This window comes from Wolffia australiana, chromosome 11 (assembly GCF_029677425.1).
Source record: "Wolffia australiana isolate 7733 chromosome 11, ASM2967742v1".
Classification (NCBI taxonomy): Eukaryota; Viridiplantae; Streptophyta; class Magnoliopsida; order Alismatales; family Araceae; genus Wolffia; species Wolffia australiana.
The window spans coordinates 10,703,909-10,724,376 of NC_135845.1; the positions used below are offsets into that span (position 1 = coordinate 10,703,909).

General features: G+C 38.7%; 3 protein-coding genes across 4 annotated transcripts; 2 read left to right on the plus strand and 1 right to left on the minus strand.

Moving 5' to 3' along the window:
- Positions 1-3,185: 3,185 nt before the first annotated feature.
- LOC144709507 (KTI12-like, chromatin associated protein) lies at positions 3,186-9,539 on the minus strand. Of its 2 annotated transcripts, XM_078583085.1 has the most exons (11): positions 9,459-9,539; positions 8,595-8,765; positions 8,327-8,430; positions 7,562-7,618; positions 5,399-5,484; positions 5,125-5,210; positions 4,560-4,675; positions 4,407-4,457; positions 4,241-4,327; positions 3,553-3,742; positions 3,186-3,374 (listed from the first exon to the last, which is right to left on the minus strand). In XM_078583085.1, the coding sequence occupies exons 2-10, from the start codon at positions 8,746-8,748 to the stop codon at positions 3,575-3,577; spliced, it is 909 nt and encodes a 302-aa protein (XP_078439211.1). In that variant the 5' UTR covers positions 8,749-8,765; positions 9,459-9,539; the 3' UTR covers positions 3,186-3,374; positions 3,553-3,574. The 2 variants fall into 2 exon arrangements, with proteins under 2 accessions (XP_078439211.1, XP_078439210.1); XM_078583084.1 differs by lacking the exon at positions 3,186-3,374 and having other exon boundaries at positions 3,420-3,742.
- A 2,289-nt stretch (positions 9,540-11,828) lies between these two features.
- LOC144709300 (nucleolar essential protein-like protein) lies at positions 11,829-14,975 on the plus strand. Its single transcript, XM_078582803.1, has 8 exons — positions 11,829-12,249; positions 12,366-12,458; positions 13,015-13,159; positions 13,648-13,758; positions 13,827-13,909; positions 14,082-14,139; positions 14,737-14,819; positions 14,890-14,975. The coding sequence occupies exons 1-7, from the start codon at positions 11,959-11,961 to the stop codon at positions 14,814-14,816; spliced, it is 861 nt and encodes a 286-aa protein (XP_078438929.1). The 5' UTR covers positions 11,829-11,958; the 3' UTR covers positions 14,817-14,819; positions 14,890-14,975.
- A 144-nt stretch (positions 14,976-15,119) lies between these two features.
- Positions 15,120-16,384, plus strand: LOC144709301 (putative calcium-binding protein CML16). Its single transcript, XM_078582804.1, has one exon. It carries the CDS (start codon positions 15,639-15,641, stop codon positions 16,146-16,148), a length of 510 nt encoding a protein of 169 aa, XP_078438930.1. The 5' UTR covers positions 15,120-15,638; the 3' UTR covers positions 16,149-16,384.
- The last annotated feature ends 4,084 nt before the right edge of the window (positions 16,385-20,468 follow it).

A 20,468-nucleotide genomic window follows, 5' to 3' on the forward strand; every position in this document is an offset into this window, starting at 1 on the left:
GCATGAAATTTTCTCGACTAAACCTTCTTCCGGTCGTGTCTTTGATTTGGTGTATATTGGAGCATGAGATAATTTCTTGCCTTTGACTTATATTTACATTTATAGTTATATATTCATTTTTATATTTGTATTCCTATTTGTTTTGGTATTTGTATTTATAATTAAATTTATAAATAGTTAGGTGTAAAATCATTCAGGGATTAAAAAAATTTGATATAAGGTCCCCATATCATTCTTTGATACACTTATTCTTAAAGTAGGCACCCTTATCATTCTTTATCGTCTTCACACAAATGGTTACAAGGTCAACCATACTTATCATAAGAGTAGGAGAAAATAGTACTACTCCTGAATATATTATGAGTAGTAATCACCGCTTTGGACATAATCCTTGAATGGTATATATATATATACATGTGTGATCACCGCTTTATGATCTCATCATTATTCACTAGATTCACATTACTTGATGATGCTGACAGTCATCGCAAAAATTCTTAGATTATATTATTAATATTGCTCACGAATAATACTGACCATAATTTATTTAAATGAAGTTAAATAAGAAGTGCAGTTGGTTTGCTTGCCTTGTACTTCCATCATTAGTATCTCCGTCATTTAGACATTTCTTTCCAAAGAAATATTAATGATCTCTAATTTTATTTGATCTCATTCTTACACCTACACACCTTCCTACCAAAGACTCCAGTATCTTACGAAAAGCCTGTCCACTACCTTGGACTCATTGATGTGAAAATTTTATTTTAAAGGCGATTTCAAGTCTAAAAACTTTATGAGATATTATAATGTAATTTATAAAAACATAAACTGTAATTAAACCATCGTAGAGGCAAATAATTTTCTATAAAACATTGAGATTATAATGGTGGTGTGAATATTATATTATGGAAAGGTCAAAGGGGGAAGGTATTGACTTTAAAAAATATGGATGTATAGATCAAAGGTACTGAAGTGTTAGAGTGTGAGTAAGAGTTTACTTCCGACCCTATATTTTCTTCAAAATAATTTCATTCTCTTAATTATTATGCTTATTCTTTTTTTTTATTTACTCTCCATCTTTATCTTCCATCTTTATTACTTTGTTAGGAAATTAGATAATATTCCAGACGAAGACACCAAATCTTAACACCAATGGGTCGTTTTTTATTATAGATATTATGTTTTAAGTTATAGATAAGATAATTATATTTTTAGGTTTCTAAAATCAAGTTACAGATATTACAATTCACATTAAATTTAGTAAAGAATTCATTTTGTGACAATTTTTCCTCACTGGAAGATGATCTTCACTTCATGTCAAAATTTCTATACTTTTTTACATTCTGCATTGATATATTAGGTTTTTAGTGATATACAGAAATTTGGAAAATATTACTGAAAACGAGTTTTAGACTGATGTCAGGTGATATGAACCTCAAGATAAAATCTTTGGGCTCCCTTGAGCACATACCTTAGCGGGTCAGGCTCCCTTCCAGCAGTTACCTTTGCAAGCTGCCTTTTGACTCTATTTTGAGCTATAGCCCATTTTTAAGTCTTTGCATTTTATTTTGTGGAATTTTCTTTTTGATAACTCTAAGATTAAGCATCAAACTATAAATTCCAAAAAAAAATATAAACTGGTTAAAGCTTGTTCATCCCTTTCACCTTCAAAATTCCATTAACTATTGGCAAATTATCTTCACTCACAGTAAAGCATGAAAATTAAATGAAAAATGTCAGACCATTCGGTCAAGATGAAATAGTACATCCCTATGCATGAAAATTACATAAAAGATGTGACTTAGTTTACTTAAGAACAATAACTTGTACTAGAAATATTCCTTTTGCTAAACTGAGGCATATGAATCACATACTATCAATTCCGTGCAATGGGAGTGACTTCACCTTTTATGTAGGCAGACAAGACCAGCATCTGTGGAAATGATTCTTTACTTCTAGATTTTTCAAGCATCATGGGAAATAATTTGATGTCAAGAACATAACGTCACGCTATCATTGGGGTTATTATTGGATTGGTGAAGTTTAATTGATCTTCCATTGTCTGCCCAACTCTTAAGCAAGGGTTCCTCCCACCACCCTTCTCTCTCTTCAGCTCCACCCTCTATTCATGTCTCACTTGTAGTTTACCCATGGAGGCAATAAACTCTAGGAATATCTCCAATTTCACTACCTTCAGTGCCTAATATACAAGAATATCCTAAATAGCAAAGTCAATGACCCATTGCTACAGTACAGTATTAAGGATTCGATGTGATGGGTGGAGAATTGAACCCACTGTGCTCTAGAGAACCATTTACTGGAGACATTAGAGTATATAACGTTGATTGCAATCATTAGAACAAATATTTGATCTGGGCTAGTCAACTTTGACTCAGAGACCTACATGATTTGATTTTCACTACCTGAGAGGCAATGCAAAGTTCATCTGCAATGAGGTCTCTTCTTGTGAGTTGTCTACAGTAGTGGCAAAGGATGTAGTTTTTATTTACTCAGTTTTTCCTCTCATTTTTAATTTTTAACCATTTTGATTGCCTGGAGAATTGTAGCTTAACATTGTTTCCCGATGAAGTCCCACTTTTTATTGTCAAAAACACGATCCCCGGTAAGACGAATCCAGCTGTGCCGTAGAGCCACCAAGGGTGATTTTATGTATGTTCGGGTTCAGAAAAGGGGATTTTGAGTACAACCTACCCTTAGAGAATAAAAGTGATGTAGAACTAGGGCAAACTGATCAAAGGATCGAAGATGACATTACATATGCATATTCCTTTCTTGAATATCATGATTTTGATCCTATCATCCAATGGCTGAGTGATGCAGGGAAATTCTATGACCATATTTAGTAATTAGCGTATGGTTCTCCATCCATCAGTTTGCTCCATCTTCTCTTTCAAAAATGATGATTCTCTCTCACAATTTGACATCCATAGATTACTAGATGTCTTCAAACATAAATCATGGAATGGACATAAACGGGTGCCAATGAATGCTGAGTTTTTTGGTAATCTAAGGATGAAAAAGCTCAACAATCTCATGAAAAATCAATATATACAGATAACATAAAAACCCAAATCTGATTTTCAGAAATTCATGAAATATATACAGATAACATAAAAACTCATGAAATATATACAGATAACATATAAGGAATTACGCAATTAACCAACAAAAAAATACTCAAATCTGATTTTCTTATAATTATAACAGCGCGGGAAGAGAAAAATATTAGGTGCAGCAGAACCCTACAATAATACCCAATCAAGAAATGGTGACTAAGAGGCAGAAACCTGGGCTGCACTTTTCAGAAATCTAAGAATGAGCAAGTTGTGCAACCCATAGAAGTTGAACACCAACTACAGAAAAATAAAACGCCGAAGCCAAAAAAAAGGAGAATGTGGTTAACCAACAAAAAATAGATGAAAATGTATCTTTCAGAATTACAACACTGTATATAAGAAAAAACAATCTTAAGTGAAGCAAAACCCCACAATAGATAGTACATGAAAAATAAGTGGTTATTTAAATCAGTACCTGATCAGAACTGTTCAATAATCTAATGATGTGCAAGCTCTCTGTTCAGATACTCGATGAACATTCTTTTTGCGCTGTCTGCATCTGTTGGAGGAGGCGGTCCGCTTAAGCTTGCCTGCCCCGTCAACTTGATGAATGTTCGTCTGAGGTTTCTCAGCTCAGGCAGACCGACTGTTCTTTGAACACTTAGGTGAACTTCAGTTAAGGGCCCAAAAAAGTTTCGAATGAAAAATCAAAAGAAAATTGCACTGATAACCAATGAATCCAAGGGAGAAAATTTAAAGTTTCAAGTCAAATAAAGCAGCATTTCTTACTCAAAGAAGAGAATTTTTATCACGAGTAAAGAAAAACGCAAATATTTATTTTTTGCAATGGAAAACACCACTGCTTCAAATAAAATTGAGCAGTATTTAAAAAAAGATACAACAGTATCTCTTCATCAAAGAAGTGAAATTTTATCACGAGAAAAGGAAAGCATATTTTTTTCTTTCGCAGACATCATCACTCCAAAAGGCAGAAGATTCCTTACATAAAATCCTGCCTTTTAAAGAAAAGCTTGACTAGTAACTGCTGACGATCATTTAATGAAGAAATATTTAAAAACTGAGAGTTATGAAAGGATTTAATTTAAAAGAAGAGAAGATATGTAGAAACATATTCTAAATAATGACGGCAGAATAGAGGATATAGTTGGCAGATGCTGGCCAAATGAGATCCTGCTCCCTAGTCCCCCCAAACAAGAAAACTGATTTTCCACAATTACAGCGATCACCTCCTGCATACAGTTATAATAAGCTATTTAAAACCTCATAAGTCAAACTAAAAGCTAGGAAAATATTTCAAATGCTATTTACCTGAGTTGCACGATCCATTTCGTACAAGGAATTTGCCTCTCCCGTCCGCACCTAATCACATGTTTGTATTTAACTCAGAAACTTTCCAAATAAACTAATAAAAGCAGGGGATAGAAACTTTCAATTCTATTTAATAAGCGAACTATTGCTAACACTTTGGGTTGCGATGGTCGGTTGGAGAACTCTGACGTCCCTTGATTTCGAATCAATCCTTTTTGTCAAGTATGAGACTGCTTCAATGATTGCAGGAGACGACTCACGAATTCCATCTGTTTGAAGTTTAAATACGAAGAATCAACAGAGATTACTCAGTTCAATTAATTGCCCAATAAAGCCTCAGCTGAAGGTATGCCCGACAAAGAGTAAGAAACTTGTAAAATGAAAAATACCAAGAAAAAAGGTCAGCAGAGTCTAGTCAAACCCCTGCTCCAATGATATCATAAATGAAAGTGGTAAATAAACCCTTGCTCCTCTCTTACCCTGGGAGCCTCTCTCTCTCATCCTTCTCAGCCTTCCCACCTCTGAACGTCGAATGATTTACAATGAGACAATTTATCGCATTGAGTGTATTTCGAGCCACTGTTACACTGAGGAGATAAGTTCATTGGGAACTTATCAGACTTTTGACTTCGCCTACATTTGTTCGGAACGGAAAAAAATGGATTCGCTTCACACATTAAAAAACCCAAAAATGGAAAAGCTGACATGGAACTACCACCTCTGAATGGCGTGAGCTCGAAGAGTGGAGAATCCCAGCGGTTGCGTCTATCCGGCCTCTCAAATCTTCCAACTAAATCTGAAAATCTATTTCGACAAATGTGACATGTTAGTGCCTACTTTGATCAGTGATACACGAAATCCTCTAAACTCATGCATAAACAAGGGAAAGATCTTTTTTTAAAAAAAAGATCATTCCCTTTTTGAAAATGATCTATGATTCTGAGGTAAATTTATGATAAAACCAGCATTCATCTGATTGAAAATTTCCTCACATTTTTTCATCATAAGTGGGATCTCCTCGTTCTCTTCGTTCCACATTCCATTGCCTACAAATGTTTTCTTCCACGTCACAAAATAGCTGAAAGGTAAAAATACGTGAAAGAAATTGGCACTATGTCAACAGACGGATGCCGCAAATAGTATCTCAAAAAATATCACTGGCCCTCTAGAATCATACCGCACATAATATCTAAGACCTTAAGTAACCTCATAATTCTTTTTTTTTTTAAGAAGAAAAACGTAGCCTCATAATTCTTAAAAACATCACATTTGAATCCTCCTGATGTACATTCATTTTTTAGGAAAGCGGATCAACAAAGGTTCTTTAGCAGGGAATTATCAACAAACTTCAACGTAATGAGTCAATTCAACAAGAGAAACATTCCAGTGAAAACAAAGGACTAGTTTTCCCCAATGATGACAAGTTGATCACCTATGAGGGACAATGACAAGTAGTCCTCGTCATCGTATTGTGTTTGGTAGTACCCTAGAAGCTGATGTTTTATAGGACTTATCCGCCACCTGGATCCTTGCCAATCTACTGCCGTTCAAATGAAAACTGCTCTTCTTGTTCTTCATTGCACTCCTACAGCCCAAGCTCCTCTGCAAAGATCCAAGGCCAGATCCAACCCACACACCAAGAACACTCCTACAGCCCACACTCCCTTTGCCAAATTCAAAATCAAGAAGATGTAACTGTCTCTCCTGCCCTCTGTCTTTTTTCAACTGGTCGCCTCAAATTTCCTCATCCCCTCCAACCAAACCCAAGGTCCGCCCCATTCGAAGTTGTATCCCCCCATTTCCTCCTCTCAGCCCCTTGTGGGACTAGTTTTGGATATATTCCCTCTATGCCCTTGCTCACGTTTAAGTCTCTTCTGGTGCAACTTCTTCCAGTAACCAATGGGAAGTGCAATAGCATCAAATGATAGAAAAAAAACATCATCATCATCATACCCATTGACTAATGATGAGGACGATGATGAGTTGTCATTGTCCTCATCATCAAAAAGAGTAAGATGGAGAAAGTGGAGAGAATGATGACTAGTATCATTGCCATGCTTCAACAATCTGCCGAAGAAAGATGATTAAGATGATAAACTCGTCATCTTCATTATCATCTTGCCATAAAGGAGAACCCTACAAAGGATTCTATTACTGGAGTTAAAGCAACAATGATAAAAAGAAATGGTAAGCACCAAACGATTACGATACAGATAGAAGAAAAAGTGGTCCCTGCCATATTCCCAAAGTCTTCAGCCAGCGGAAAATTTGAAAGACCCAGTAATTCTCACAACACATCCCTCCTCCCCTCTAAATGGTCATCAAATCTTCTAGAAATCTACTCCATTTACCCTTTCGCTCTGACTTTACTGATGAAAAAATATTTCAATTTTTGGTGGATTTCATTATTGAGTCATGAGTCATCTCAAATGATATAGTGTGGAAGATAAACTGTGGTTTGGATTTAAGAAGGCGTCCTAACGCAAGTTAGACATTGGTTAGCAAAATGTAAGGAGTATTATCATTATACAAAAGCAATTGCTTACCTTGGCAAGTTCCGTGAGTTTACTTAGTTTAATGATCATAATAGGTTATGTTTCAAAACAAAATGATTGGAAATGTTTAGGGCCGCATAAATAAGGAAATGCATCGTATTATGATACGAACCTTGATCTAGGTTTGTATCGGGAGGAGAGTAGAGGGCGAGGCGAGGTAGAAGTTCCCAGGGTAGGAGAGTCAAAAAGGGAATGATAGGAGAGGTCGAACAGAGAAGGCAGGGATCGACCAGGGACGAGCTGCCTGATGACGCGGTGAAGGATTGACGATTGCGGGGACGGGGATCGTCAATGTCTAGAAGGGAACCGAACGGCAGAGGTAGGGATCGTATTGGAGGGGAGCCGGCTGAAGATCCGGTGAGACAACCACGGGGGTAGAGGATCATTGGACGGTCATGGGGATGGGACCGAGACAAAGAGGATCGAGATAGAGAGCCAAGGGGCTGATCTTACCTTAATTCTTGGCTGCCCTCCTCAAGGGAGGGCTATACATATTTGCAAGACAAGGAAGCAATCTACCCTAAACATGAGATGACTAAAATGCTCCTAGTGGGCTAAAATTCCTAAGATACCCCTGGGGGGAGGATCGTATCACATTACCACGCAATATCTTGTACCAGCTGCTCGGGCAAGGCACCACAACTCATATCTGTAGCCCTATATGGAGAATAGAAAGAATACAAGTAAGAAATGCCAGTTTCTGTTGAGAACAGAAAAGAGAAATAATCAAAAGGTAAATTAATCATGCAAATACTACACTGATAAAAAAGAACATTTGAACAGCGAGGAATAGATGATGCTTCATTTTAACAACTAACCTATTGAGGAAAAACAATTTTATGTTAAATAGAAGATCAAATATGAGCAAGGTACATCATTAAGAATTTTTCAAAGGGATAAACGGAGAACAAATTTGGGAATGTAAGAGAATTCAGTGCCAAAAACTATGTTAAATTTATTTTTGAAAATAAAAACTAAGATTAGATAAGTTACTGATAAATCAAATGTATACCTAAGCTGCATACATGGGTCAACTCTAATCAAAATGCTAGTTACAGAAATTTCTACCCTTGAAAACTCCAGAGTGTTGTTCGAACAGCTAACTAACATCCAAGTCATCTCCCATTAACATAAACCAGTAAAAAATCTTGGGAAGATAGCCAGAAACGATATGTTCCTGAGTTGACTCTCAATTGTATCAAAATCTCAGGAACAAAAGATTTTTTGAATGATAATAAATCGGTTAAAAGCTGAAACATTTGGAAGGCAAGAAATTATACAGACATATGTGCTTAAGACACCTTAATACGATCTTAGACTGCAACAGCCTAGAACGAATAAATTTGAAGCCATGGCCATCCTAACCTTGATATTGTTCAAAGAATCCACAATGATAATGCGGTCTTTTGAAACAGATCTATCAACTTCGGACCTCAAAACCCCCCTTAAATTCTTCTCTGCCGTCATATCTGTTAGTAATACAATAATATAAACGTAAGCCAAAAGCTAAATAATCTCCATAAAGTCAAAATTCCCACGTAGGGTGAAATGATGTGGCGCGTTTGAGTAGTAGAAATAAGTAGAATATAAGGAAGAATCATTGAGAAAAAAATATATCAAAGAGGATATATGCCTGCGTAGCTTTCATTCAACCCTCGATGAAGAGAGGATTCGTCAATGACCCTCACTGTTTCCTTTATTTCGGAATCTTTGAGAGCACTTGCAAGGCAGGCTGCAGCCGTAGACTTTCCGCTGCACGGCTGACCGCAGATCACAACTAGAGCCATCAGAAAACCTTTTCTCCCTGCAAGTATCAAAATTATTCAGAAACACCCCAATTCACCTTCACTCCAGAAACACTGATTGCGATGAAACAGAACGCATTTATGAAAGCATATTAAAATTCACAATTGAGCCAGAAATTGAACTAAAACCGCATTAATCGAGGTATTATGAGCAATAAAAGACAGAAATTCTTCATTACGGGGAGGACTACCTAAGAAATCAAATCACCCACCATCCAATAAACTCTGATTGCAATGAAATAGAACGATGTGATAAAATCGAACGTCAACCTCAACAATCGAGGTATTACCAGCACTAATCGACAGAAAATTCTGATTTCAGTTGTTATCTTCATCACAAGGACTAACTACGGAATCAAATCACCTAACGTACATCAAACTATGATTGCAACGAAATAGAACGCTGTGATAAAAGCAAACGAAGATCGCACAACAACCTCATCAATCGAGGTATTATCAGCACTAATCGATAGAAAAATATGATTTCAATAACAATACTCCACCACGAGAAGGACTACCTACGGAATCAAATCATCTACCATCCATTAAACTTGAACGCTGTGATAAAAGCAAACGAGGTTCACCACTAAGACAAAAAATCGAACTACAACTTCATAAATCGAGGTATTACCAGCATTAATCGGTAGAAAAACACGATTACAGGGGCCATCATGATCAGAAAAAGGGATTACCTTCGGAGTCAGAACTGATTCTAGCGACGGCGGACTGGTACAGTGGATCGCTTATTAGCGGAAGAACTACTGACGTATTCTTTAAAATCTCTAAGTATGTATATCTCGAATTTAACTTAATATTTAGAAGGTTCCATTGTTGGGTCTATAAAGGCCCAATATGTTTTAGGCCCATTAGACTAGCCTAACCTCCGCAGGAAGAATTTAGATGGATAAAATTAAGAGAGAAGAGACAATGAGAGAGAGCAAAAAAGAAATGAAAATGGGGGACCATAAAATTTTCCCCATAAAAACTAAGAGGAAAAAAATAGATAGAGAGAGAGAGAGGAAAATGAAGAATAAATAATTGAGATTAAGTGAAGTTTGAATCCCAAATGGAATTCTAAGATGAATTAAATAAAACGTACATGTTGGCACTCGTGTGCTGCAAGCTGGCTTGAGCGATGATGTGCTTGGTTAGGTCTCTCATAATAAAAACGTACGTTTTTATTCTCTTTAAACAAAAAAATTAACCTGCAAAATATAATAAAAATATTAAACTCATTAAAATTAATACCATTAATGCATGAATTGTAAATTCACCTTAAAAGGGGGATAACATCAACAAAATGATTCACAAAAATAGCCTTTAAATACATGTGATTTAATGTATCATAGATGGATTCATCAGAGAGAATACAGAAAATTGAAAGAGGAGAGAGAGTGAAAGAGGAGAGAGAGAACAAGACAAGGGAGATAGTGAAAGAGGAAAGAGAGTAAGAGAAGAGAGAGTGAAAGAGGAGAGAGAGAGAGAGAGAAAGTTATAGAAGAGAGAGTGAAATAGGAGACAGAGGGAAGAGGAGTGAGAGAGAGTCATTACAGTCTGAAAACCCTTGGGATGATAAAGAGTTTAGGTTGTGTTAGAGAGAGAGTCACTTGTGTCTGAAATACTCTTGGGAGGATAGAAGAGTTTTAGGAGTGTGTTAGAGAGAGAGATAAACTAGTGTCTGAAAAACCCTCGAGAGGATAAAAATTTTTAGGTGTGTGTTAGTGTTAGGCCCCTAACTAGTCGGCATTCCGTGCCCAGAGGCCTGCGTGCTTATTGCGAGGGCTTGTTCGTTGTATTTCGGCTCATGACATTTTTAAGGACTGAGTCATAATGGGTAGCGATGCCCGATACCTGATCTTTTAGGCCATTGCCGCTGTCAATGGTGATTCGCGGCAGACTGTGCACGTGCTCGTCCGCGCCCAAGGCGGGACAGATCATGTACGGTCCGCGCGTGCTGGGCGCGCGGGTTGAACAATGTGTGCGCGCGCGCGCCAAGCGCCGCGCGCCAATGCCAAGCGCCAATGCCAAGCGCCAATGCCAAGCGCCACACACGGGCGCCAACGCTACCCGCCAGTGGCAAGCGCTTCGTGGGGGAGCGGGAAGCGCTGCGCGCGGGTGCGAGACGTTCAGGCAGGGCGGCGTGCCGCGGTTGCAGCGTGCGGAGCTATGCGGGGTGCCGCAAAGCGGCCACGCGAGCAGCGAACGCATTGCGTGTGCAGGGCGCGGGGCTGGGAGACATCCCGTCAGGAGACTAAGGCATGTGGCGCACTGAGAGCGCCGAGACGGCATTGCGGGTGCGTAGCGCTTCTACGGGTAGTGTTGGGCGTGCAACGCCCAGCTCGGGGGCGTCGAATGCGACGGCGTCGCGCAGACTGCGCGCTAGAGTGTCGACACAGGTGCCGGTGGCGTGTGTGATCGTCAATGCAGGGGTGGCGTGTGTAATTGCCAGGCCCACGGGCGCGCAGTGCCCGGCCCCGCGCACTTGTGTAGCGGTAGAGCGGGCACGCACGCGGAGCGGCGGCCCTGAGGCGGTGTGGCGACATTACCTCGGCGCAAGGCGCCTCGTCTTGTTCGTTGTATCACCCCTCGTCTTCCCCCATGTAATTATCCCCAATGATGATCTAACCCCTTCTATGCGATCTTAGGCAATTGCAAAAGCTTCCGCTGCAAGAGATCAAGGCTGCTCAGTGTTCTGCTCCAAGCACTGAGGCCGGCACATGCCAATTCCGAGCAAGAAACTTAGCTCGAGATTTGACCGTGTGAAAGTTAGAGAGAGAGATGAACTAGTGTCTGAAAAAACTTTGGGAGGATAAAGTTGTTTAGCAGTGTGTTCAAGAGAGAGAAAAACTAGTGTCTGAAAACCCCCTTGGGAGGATAAAAATTTTTAGCAGTGTTAGAGAGAGAGATAAACTAGTGTCTGAAAAACCCTTGGGAGGATAAAATTTTTTAGGAGCGTGTTAGAGAGAGAGTCACCCTTGTTTTAGGAGTGTGTTACGGAGAGAGAGAGAGAGAGAGAGAGAGAGAGAGAGAGAGAGACTAGCGTCTGAAAAACCCTTGACCCTTGGAAAGATAAAGAAGTTTTCCGAGAGAGACACTAAACCCTAGCCAGACTGCGAGGAAGAAGAGGCAGTCCTCCCCCAATTTCTCCCTCTTCTTCTCCACTACAAGCGTTGCCGAAACCAGCGATAGAGGATGCCCCGCCCCTACGCCGTCAAGTGGCTGAAGAAGAAGCGAAAGAGGAATCACTCCTCCGCCGATCCCGACTCCGAAGATGTAAACGAAGGATCAAACGGAGAAGAATCTGAATCGCCGGAGATCGACGAAGACGACGCCAATGATCGAGCTGGAATGGCTTCCGATGAAGCCCTGCCTACTCAGTTGCTTCCCGGGCTTCCTCTTTCGACCATGGCGGAAGAGAAGCGAAAGCCGGGCGTCATATTCATTCTTGAAAAAGCCTCCCTTAACGTCGGGAAAGTGGGAAAGGTGCAAAATTTATCCTTGCCGTCGGAGTTTCCTTCGTTTTTTTGTGCGAAGATTGATTTGAATTTTGATCGTTTGATCGTTTTATTCGATTTTGTTGCTCAATTAAACTGTTCCAGAAAGAAACTATTTTGAACGCGGATGATCACACCAATTACTTGAGAAAACAAGGCAAGGATCCTGCTGATTTTCGTCCTGATATTCTCCACCAGGTGTGTCTCTGGGCTTATTTGTTCTTTATTATTGTCAGTAAATGTAGAGTTTCTCTTCCAAATTTCTGTATCTATTTCGTCTTCCTCAGTCTGATTAGATCTCTCATACCCTCCACCCTCCGTCTTTCTTCTCTCTTTTACTCTTCTATTCTCTTTTCTCCTTCAACTCGCTCTTTTTTCTCCTCTATTCTGCTCCCTCTCTCCAATTTCATATATGCTCATTTATCTCTCTCTCTTTATTCTCATTTCATCTCGTACCTATGTTTCCATGCTTATCTGTTCTCATCTATCGCTCTTTCTTGATTCTCTTCTCTTCTATCTGCCTTCTTCATTCTTGTCTCTCGGTCTTCATTCTCATTTCTTCTCTCTCCCTCTTCAGTTTTTTATCTTCTCTCATCTCCATCTCACTTCATTCTCACCTCTTTCTTTACCTCTCTTCATTTTCATTTTATCTCCCTCTTATGCACACATTCTTCCTCTCTCTTTCTCTCTCCCTATCTTGTTCTTGGGATTAACTCAAAAGCTGGTTTTTTCTTCCCATTAAACTATTTTTCAGGCGATGCTTGCTATACTCGACAGCCCTCTGAACAAGGCAGGAAGATTGCAAGCGCTGTTCGTCAAGACCGACGATGGAGAGCTCATTGACGTTAAGCCCCACGTCCGCCTCCCTCGAACTTTCAAGCGCTTTTGCGGTCTCATGTGTAAGTTCAACCTCATTCTCCATAATCAATATCGTTTGATTATGATCAAATATTTTATAACATCAATGTCTGCTTTTCCTGGAATAGTTTTTTCTGGAGAGCGGTGAAAATCAATTTGCGGATAAAGTGTTTACCGGACTATTAAGAAATAAACAAATAGTAGGAAATATTCGACTCTTTTTAATTAAAATAATACTTTACATCTTTATATAATTCCAATATTCCCTGCCTTTTGTTTTTAAATTAATTGGTTTAATTCATTCTTATTCCTACCTCAAATCGGTTACAGGAAATGCTCCTTCTATACTACTTCTTTGTTGTCTTCTAAGATAAATATCTGGGGATAATTATGCAATGACATGCTTGCCCCGATTTTCCTAATTAAGATATTTTGATCGACATTTTTGTGGAAACCAATTAGGATCATAAATATGGTCGTCCTGTTTATTCACCGCTTAGCTAATTTCATTTCAACTCTTTTTTCGTAGATCAATTGAAATGTAAAAAGAGTATTCATGCGACTGGTAAGCGGGAAAAACTCTTCCGGATGATTAAGAACCCGGTCACCCAGCATCTGCCGGTAAACTCCAGGAAAATAGGTGAGTCAGAACAGTCAACGCTGCCAATTCAGCCTTTCCCTCCCCTGAAAATTTTCCTATTGTTGTAGGTTTTTCTTTCAGTTCTGAGAAGCTAGTTCATATCCGGGACTATGTCACTACGGTGGGAGACGATACCACCATCGTATTTGTGGTATATTTCTTTGTTTATCTTGTTTTCCCTGCTTAGAAAACTTTTATGATTCGAGTTCCCCTTACTGTGGCTTTTTTTGCGATTTGTTCTCGGATCTGGGAACTTTAGGGTTATTTTTTATTTTAATTGTAATATAATTGTTAACCTTGCGGCATTTGATACTTTTCCCTAGGTGGGGGCCATGGCCCATGGCAAAATTGAGGCTGATTATGTTGAAGATTGTATATCAGGTGACTGCCTACTTTTGTTTTTGTATGCAACATTTGCCGGAGAAGGATAATGAAAATATATATTTTTTTGACTGGGTATTTTCCTGAACAGAAGGGGTTAAGTCGATTTGGTCAGATCTTGATTTTAACTATTTTTTCCATGACAAGTTCTAGGGTTTCTTTCTTTTGTAAATTTGTGATTAATTAATTGTTCGTTGTCAATTTCTAATAAGTTCTATTTTGGGCTCTCTGTGGTTGGAAATTTGTTACCTTCCGGCGGCTGCTTCCAGCAAGCAAGAGCCGAAAAAACTACTTATTTTGTGCAATTTACAGTTCTTTTAAAACTAGAATTTTAAGAATAACGTTTGGATTATAGCTCATTTTCAACGGAGTTTTTCCCAAAAGGGGTAACTCTGTCCTCTTAATTTTGTACTTGGCGTCGGTTTATGTTTGCTAACTTAATTTGTTTTATTTCTATTTTGGCTCATTCGCGATGACTAACCAATCGTTGAAAGTTTTTTAAGTTTTGGGATAGAAAAATGCTTGTTGGTTATATAAAATATTTGTCTTTTTGCGCCAGATTTATCATGTTCTTAACCAACATTTAAATTAATGCAGTGTCAAACTACCCGCTGAGCGCCGCCTGCTGCCTTAGCCGAATCTGCAATGTTCTTGAGCTAAAGTGGAACATCCTTTGATAGGTAGATCTTACTTGATCTATTTTTAATTTTTTTTCGGTAAAGCTTATCATAATCGTTGACCCATTTCCAGATTACATCATCAAGTCTTCGGAGGAAATTTTTTTTTGGGTGGAATAAAATAGATTTGGTGGGTCAAATATTATATTCTTCCATCGAGACGTGTTTTTTGAGAGAGAGAGAGAGAGAGAGAGAGAGAGAGAGAGAGAGAGAGAGAGAGAGAACGCGGTTTTCTGGTTCATCTTTTTACCGACTCCAGCCCATGTCCAGAAGGATTCTCTCTGTTTCCAACAAGAAAAGAACAAAGAATGAGAAGATTATATAATATAAAGAAGACAAGAGAGCCAGGAAGTAGAGAAAGAGAATAAAATAAAGGTATTGAGGTGGACGAGGATAGAGGGTGGAAAGGAAAGAAATTTAAGAAGAGGAGGGGGAAAAACTTGAAGAACTAGAAGGAAGAACAGCGGAAGAATTTGAAGAAGAAGAGAAAGGGGAAGGATTTGAAGGAATAGTAGAGAAAGGGGAAGGATTTGAAGGAATAGTAGAGAAAGGGGAATGATTAGAAGTAGAGAAGCGGGAGAAAGGGGAAGGATTTGAAGAAGAGGGAGGAGAAAGGGAGGATTTGAAAGGAGAACAAGAATTGGAAGCACAATTTGAAGGAGAAGAAGAAATTGAAGCAAAACTTGGAGGAGGAGAAGAAATTGAAGCAGAATTTGAAGGAGAAGAACAAGAATTCGCAGCAGAATTTGAAGGAGAAGAAGAAATTGAAGCCGAATTTGAAGAAGAAGAATCAGAAGAAGAATTTTGAAGGAGAGTTGGAAGATGAAGAAGAGGGGGCAGGGATCAAAGAAGAGCGATCAGATGGAGCAGCTGAGGTCGATCTTCGAGCGATTCGACATGGACGGCAACGGCAGCCTGACGCCGCTGGAGCTAGCGGCCCTGCTGCGCTCGCTAGGGCTCAAACCCACGGGCGACCAACTCCGCCATCTCCTCGCCCAAATCGACGCCAACGGCAATGGCGCAGTGGAATTCGACGAGCTCGCGGCGGCGATCGCGCCGCTGGTGTCGGAGGCTTCGCTGCTTGACCGCGATCAACTCCTGGACATCTTTCGCTGCTTCGATCGCGACGGCAACGGGCTCATCTCCGCTCCCGAGCTCGCCCGCGCCATGGCCAAGATGGGCAACCCCGTCTCCTTCTTCGATCTCAGGGAGATGATCCGCGACGCCGATCGAGATGGCGATGGTGCCATCAGCTTCCCCGAGTTCGCCTCCGTCATGGCCAAGTCTGCTGTACAGTTCCTCGGCCTCTCCGACTACCCCCCTCTCTGGTAGATTTATACCGGATTTTTAGCAAAGATCTAAACTTTACCTAAACTTTGTCTCCGCCCCGTCTGGAGTCCTGGGAGGAGCAGAACGGACGGGATGGTTTTCCTTATCGTGGGACGAAAAAACCGTCTCGTCCTGAGTCTCGGATGATGGAAGAACAAAAGTCTGTCGAATTCGATTCTGACGGTTGAGATCTGGTTGCGTGGCATCTCAAAATCAATTCCTTGACATTTTGCATTAAAGTCCCTGCTTTTTATTGGTGCCTGCAAACTGACGCCGTCGAAAAGTAATTGTACATGTGCCCCATCTGGAATCCCGGGACGGATGGAGGGACGATTTTCCTATCGTTGGATGAAAAAACCGTCCCGTCCTGAGGTGTCAGACGATGGAAGGACGATAATCCTTCGGATTGAATTCTGACGGTTGAGATCTTGCCGCGTGGCATCTCGAAAACAATTCCTTGACATTTTGCGTTAAAGTGCCTGCTTTTATTCGCACGCTCAAACTGACGCCGCCAAAAAGTAAATGTACATATGCCCTGTCTGGAGTCCCCAGACGAACAGACAGGACGGTTTTCCTATCCTCAGACGAAAAAACCATCCCGTGTTGAGGTTTCGGATGATGGAAGGACGAAAATCCTTCAGAATTGATTCTGACGGTTGAGATCTTGCCACGTGGCATCTCGAAATCAATTCCTTGACACTTTGCATTAAAGTCCCTGCTTTTATTCGCGCACGCAAACTGATGCCGCCGAAAAATAATTGTACGTATGGCCCGTCTTGAGTCCCGTGACGAACAGACAGGACGGTTTTACGTATCTCCTGACAAAAAAACTGTCCCATCCTGAGGTCTTGGACGGTGGAAGGACGAAAGTCCATCGGATTCGATTCCAACGGTTGAGATCTGGTCCGTGGCATCTCGAAATCAATTCCTTGACATTTTGAGTTAAAGTTCGTGCTTTTATTCATCCGCGCAAATTGACGCCACCGAAAAGTAATTGTACATATGCCTATCGTCGAACGAAAAAACCGTCCGGTCCTGACGTCTGGGAAGATGGAAGGACGAAAATCCTTCGGATTCGATTGTGAGGGTTGAGATCTTGCCGCGTGGCATCTCGAAATCAGTTTCTTGACATTTTGCATTCAAGTCCCTGCTTTTATTCGCACGTTCAAACTGACTCCGCCGAAAAGTAATTGTACATATGCCCCATCTGGAGTCCCAAGACAAACGGATGGGATGGTTTTACATATCTTCCGACAAAAAAACCGTCCCGTCCTGAAGTCTCGGATGCAAAGTCCAAGAGAGGGAGGTCTACCTCTCTTGATGAAGGATTTAAATTTAAGATGAATTGATGATATACAAAGAATCTTGAATAAAAGATGTATCCAGTACAGATTGAATCAAAACTATAAAAATTATTTCTTGAAACATTTCAAGAGCTATTGATTCACATCTGAATCAAGAAATGAAATTCATTCAACAATTTACCAAAAAAATAATTTTTAGAAAATGTATTAGTGAAATCATCTCCACAATAGCTAGGTAACTACTCCGATACCATTATAACCAATGATTTAGCTCATAAGTTCGTGTCAAGTGATGTAGATTAAGAGTGGGAGATTTACTTATTAATTAATTTATGAATATTGAATGTCAAGGCATTTACTGGAGATGTGTGTTTTGAGGATTTTTAAAACACATTAAGGTCTAAATCTTGTGTTAAATATATTTAAATAATCAAAACATGTACTTACAATCACAATATGTAGAACCATGAATAAATAACAAAATTCAATCACAAACATTGAAATTTATGCATTAAGTTTTCCTTACATCAATATGAGTCTATCTTCCATCATCTTACACACATCTAAATTGAGAAGGTTTGACTTGATTTGATTAGTATAATACTAAGTTCAAATTTGAAAATATTCCATTCATGATAAGTAATATAATTTCATTTAAAAATAAAAAATATATATTTATTTTTCTAGTAAATTATTTTAGTTTCCTTAGGGTGAATTTTGAGAAAATATAAGAAAGTTAGTGTAACTAATAAGGTCTAAAGGACTATTTTTATAATTGATGAGGACATATTTTTTAATTTTTTTATGTTCATAACTTTTCATTTATTTGCTTGTGTTTTCATAGAAATATCAATAGGAAAAAATGGGTAGCCATGTCAGGAAAGGCAAAATAGTACATTATTAAAATTAAATAAAAAATATAATGTGAATAAAAAAACAATGGGAAGCACACAAATGCATCATCTGACAGATGACCTCACTAAATCATCACAATAAGTATAAATAGCCCAAGACCATTTTTTAAGTCAATGTATCACTCCTATTGTGAATATTTTAAAATTACAATACTCTGAATCTGCTTTCTATTTTGAATAAACTAAGAATTATAATAAGTAACTAAATGATATAAATCCATTTATTTATTTTCAAAATGAATTTTCTTTGGTATCCTATTATTTATTTGTGGATACTTTGGACTGCTACTGGTGAGTGATAACATGGTAAATCCGTTGTTATTTCCATAAATTTTATATGATTTATGATTCATTTCAGTGTATGTTATTTTGCTTTTACCTGGACTAACTTAATATTTGTGCATCCATTGTAAAATTCAATTTCTCCACGTCATGGTCATTTTTAACTAACCCTGCTTATCTCTCTAAAGGAAAGCATTTTTATTAATCATGATTAAAATCTTTGTTATGTGGGTGCATAAATTCACAAGAATGAAATGGGTGAATTATTCACAAGCTGTCAGAATTTTGAAGTTAGTTAATTGGAAAATGGGCTCAAAGGGGTGAAATGTGGTTTTGAGCTTTCAAAGAAACAATTATAAGACTCTGAGAGACAGTATGACCCACCCATTACTCAATCTTTTAGTTAATAAAAGTAAGTTAACTAGATTTTGAAGGAGAAACCCTCAATCAGTGAGAAAAAGGAGGAAAAATGGTGAGGAAAGAGAATAGAAAACTTTGAATGGGCAAAGGGTAATACTTGGATAATTAAATTTAAGTAAATATAATTAAATTTAAGGGTTTTTAATGAAATATTATCACCTTATATAAATAAGGGAAGGCCTTGAATACAATTCACCCAGGCCAGAATTTTTTATGTCCCTACATTCTTCTCCCTTCTCCCATTTGCTCCTCTCCATTCCTGATGTAATGATAATTTGAAAATAAGGGTTTAATACATTGTTTAAGGTTTCTAGTAAATAAAAAAATATTTATAATATTCATTACAGGCATAGAGCAGGTAAGGGTAGAATCCAGAGGGAGCAATACTTGAATAAGCAAATTTGAACTTTAATTTTATTTTATTTTGATTTTCATAATTATTTTAAGAACCGAATCTAATTCTATAAAAAAACTAGTGAAAATTAGTTCGAAAAAATTCTTGGAAATTCATAAATATTAATCATATTTACTATTCACTCTAAATTTATAAAATAAGTATGGACAATTTATATTTGAAAGTACCAACTAATTCTAATTCAAATACCTTATGCAGCGATTAGTGAGAGCTAGGTGATGATTGATAGAAATGGTGTGAGTGGGATGGAGTGGATGAATGAAATACCACTACTGATTACGATGGAGGTGGTGGGAATATGCTGATGAGCAATGGTGGGGGTGAGGGATGATGATTTTACTATTTTTGATGGTTATAGATATTGATGCAGATATGTGTCAATGAGTGAGGAATTGGGTGTGGCGTGCATGATCATGGAAATCTAGGCTGTTGGAGATGGTAACCCAAGAAAAAGGACAAAGACTTGAGTTAGAGAAAGACAAAGATCACACAAACCTCGTCGTTACATGCCCAATTGATTAGCATAGTGCTTTTGATCATGATAGTGGGTGCTCTTTAGTGGAAAGAGTTCACTAAATTAATCCGTACAAATCCTTGAATGGTATTATTCACGTCATGGTTGTGTAAATGGTCCTTGGAGCTGAGACACAAAAGACGTCCTATGGACGAAAATTTATATCATAACTATGACCTACAAATCTCTAATCATGGGATTCTAAACAGTCTTAGTTCGGGTGCATCAAGAAGTTCATGAAGATGATTAAGTGGTTAAGATAGTATCCTCCACCCTCAATATAAGAGGAGATAGCTCAAGGAAGATGATGCAATGAAGTCCTTGGCCAAGGCAATGAAATATTAGGGATGAGTTTCTTCAATGATTTTAGAACGCATCAGTACTAATTCGGACGACCGATTAGGGTTAACAGTAGACCAAACCATAAGTCATCCTAGGAGCATCAGGTGGATGAGGGACTATACATACATGGTA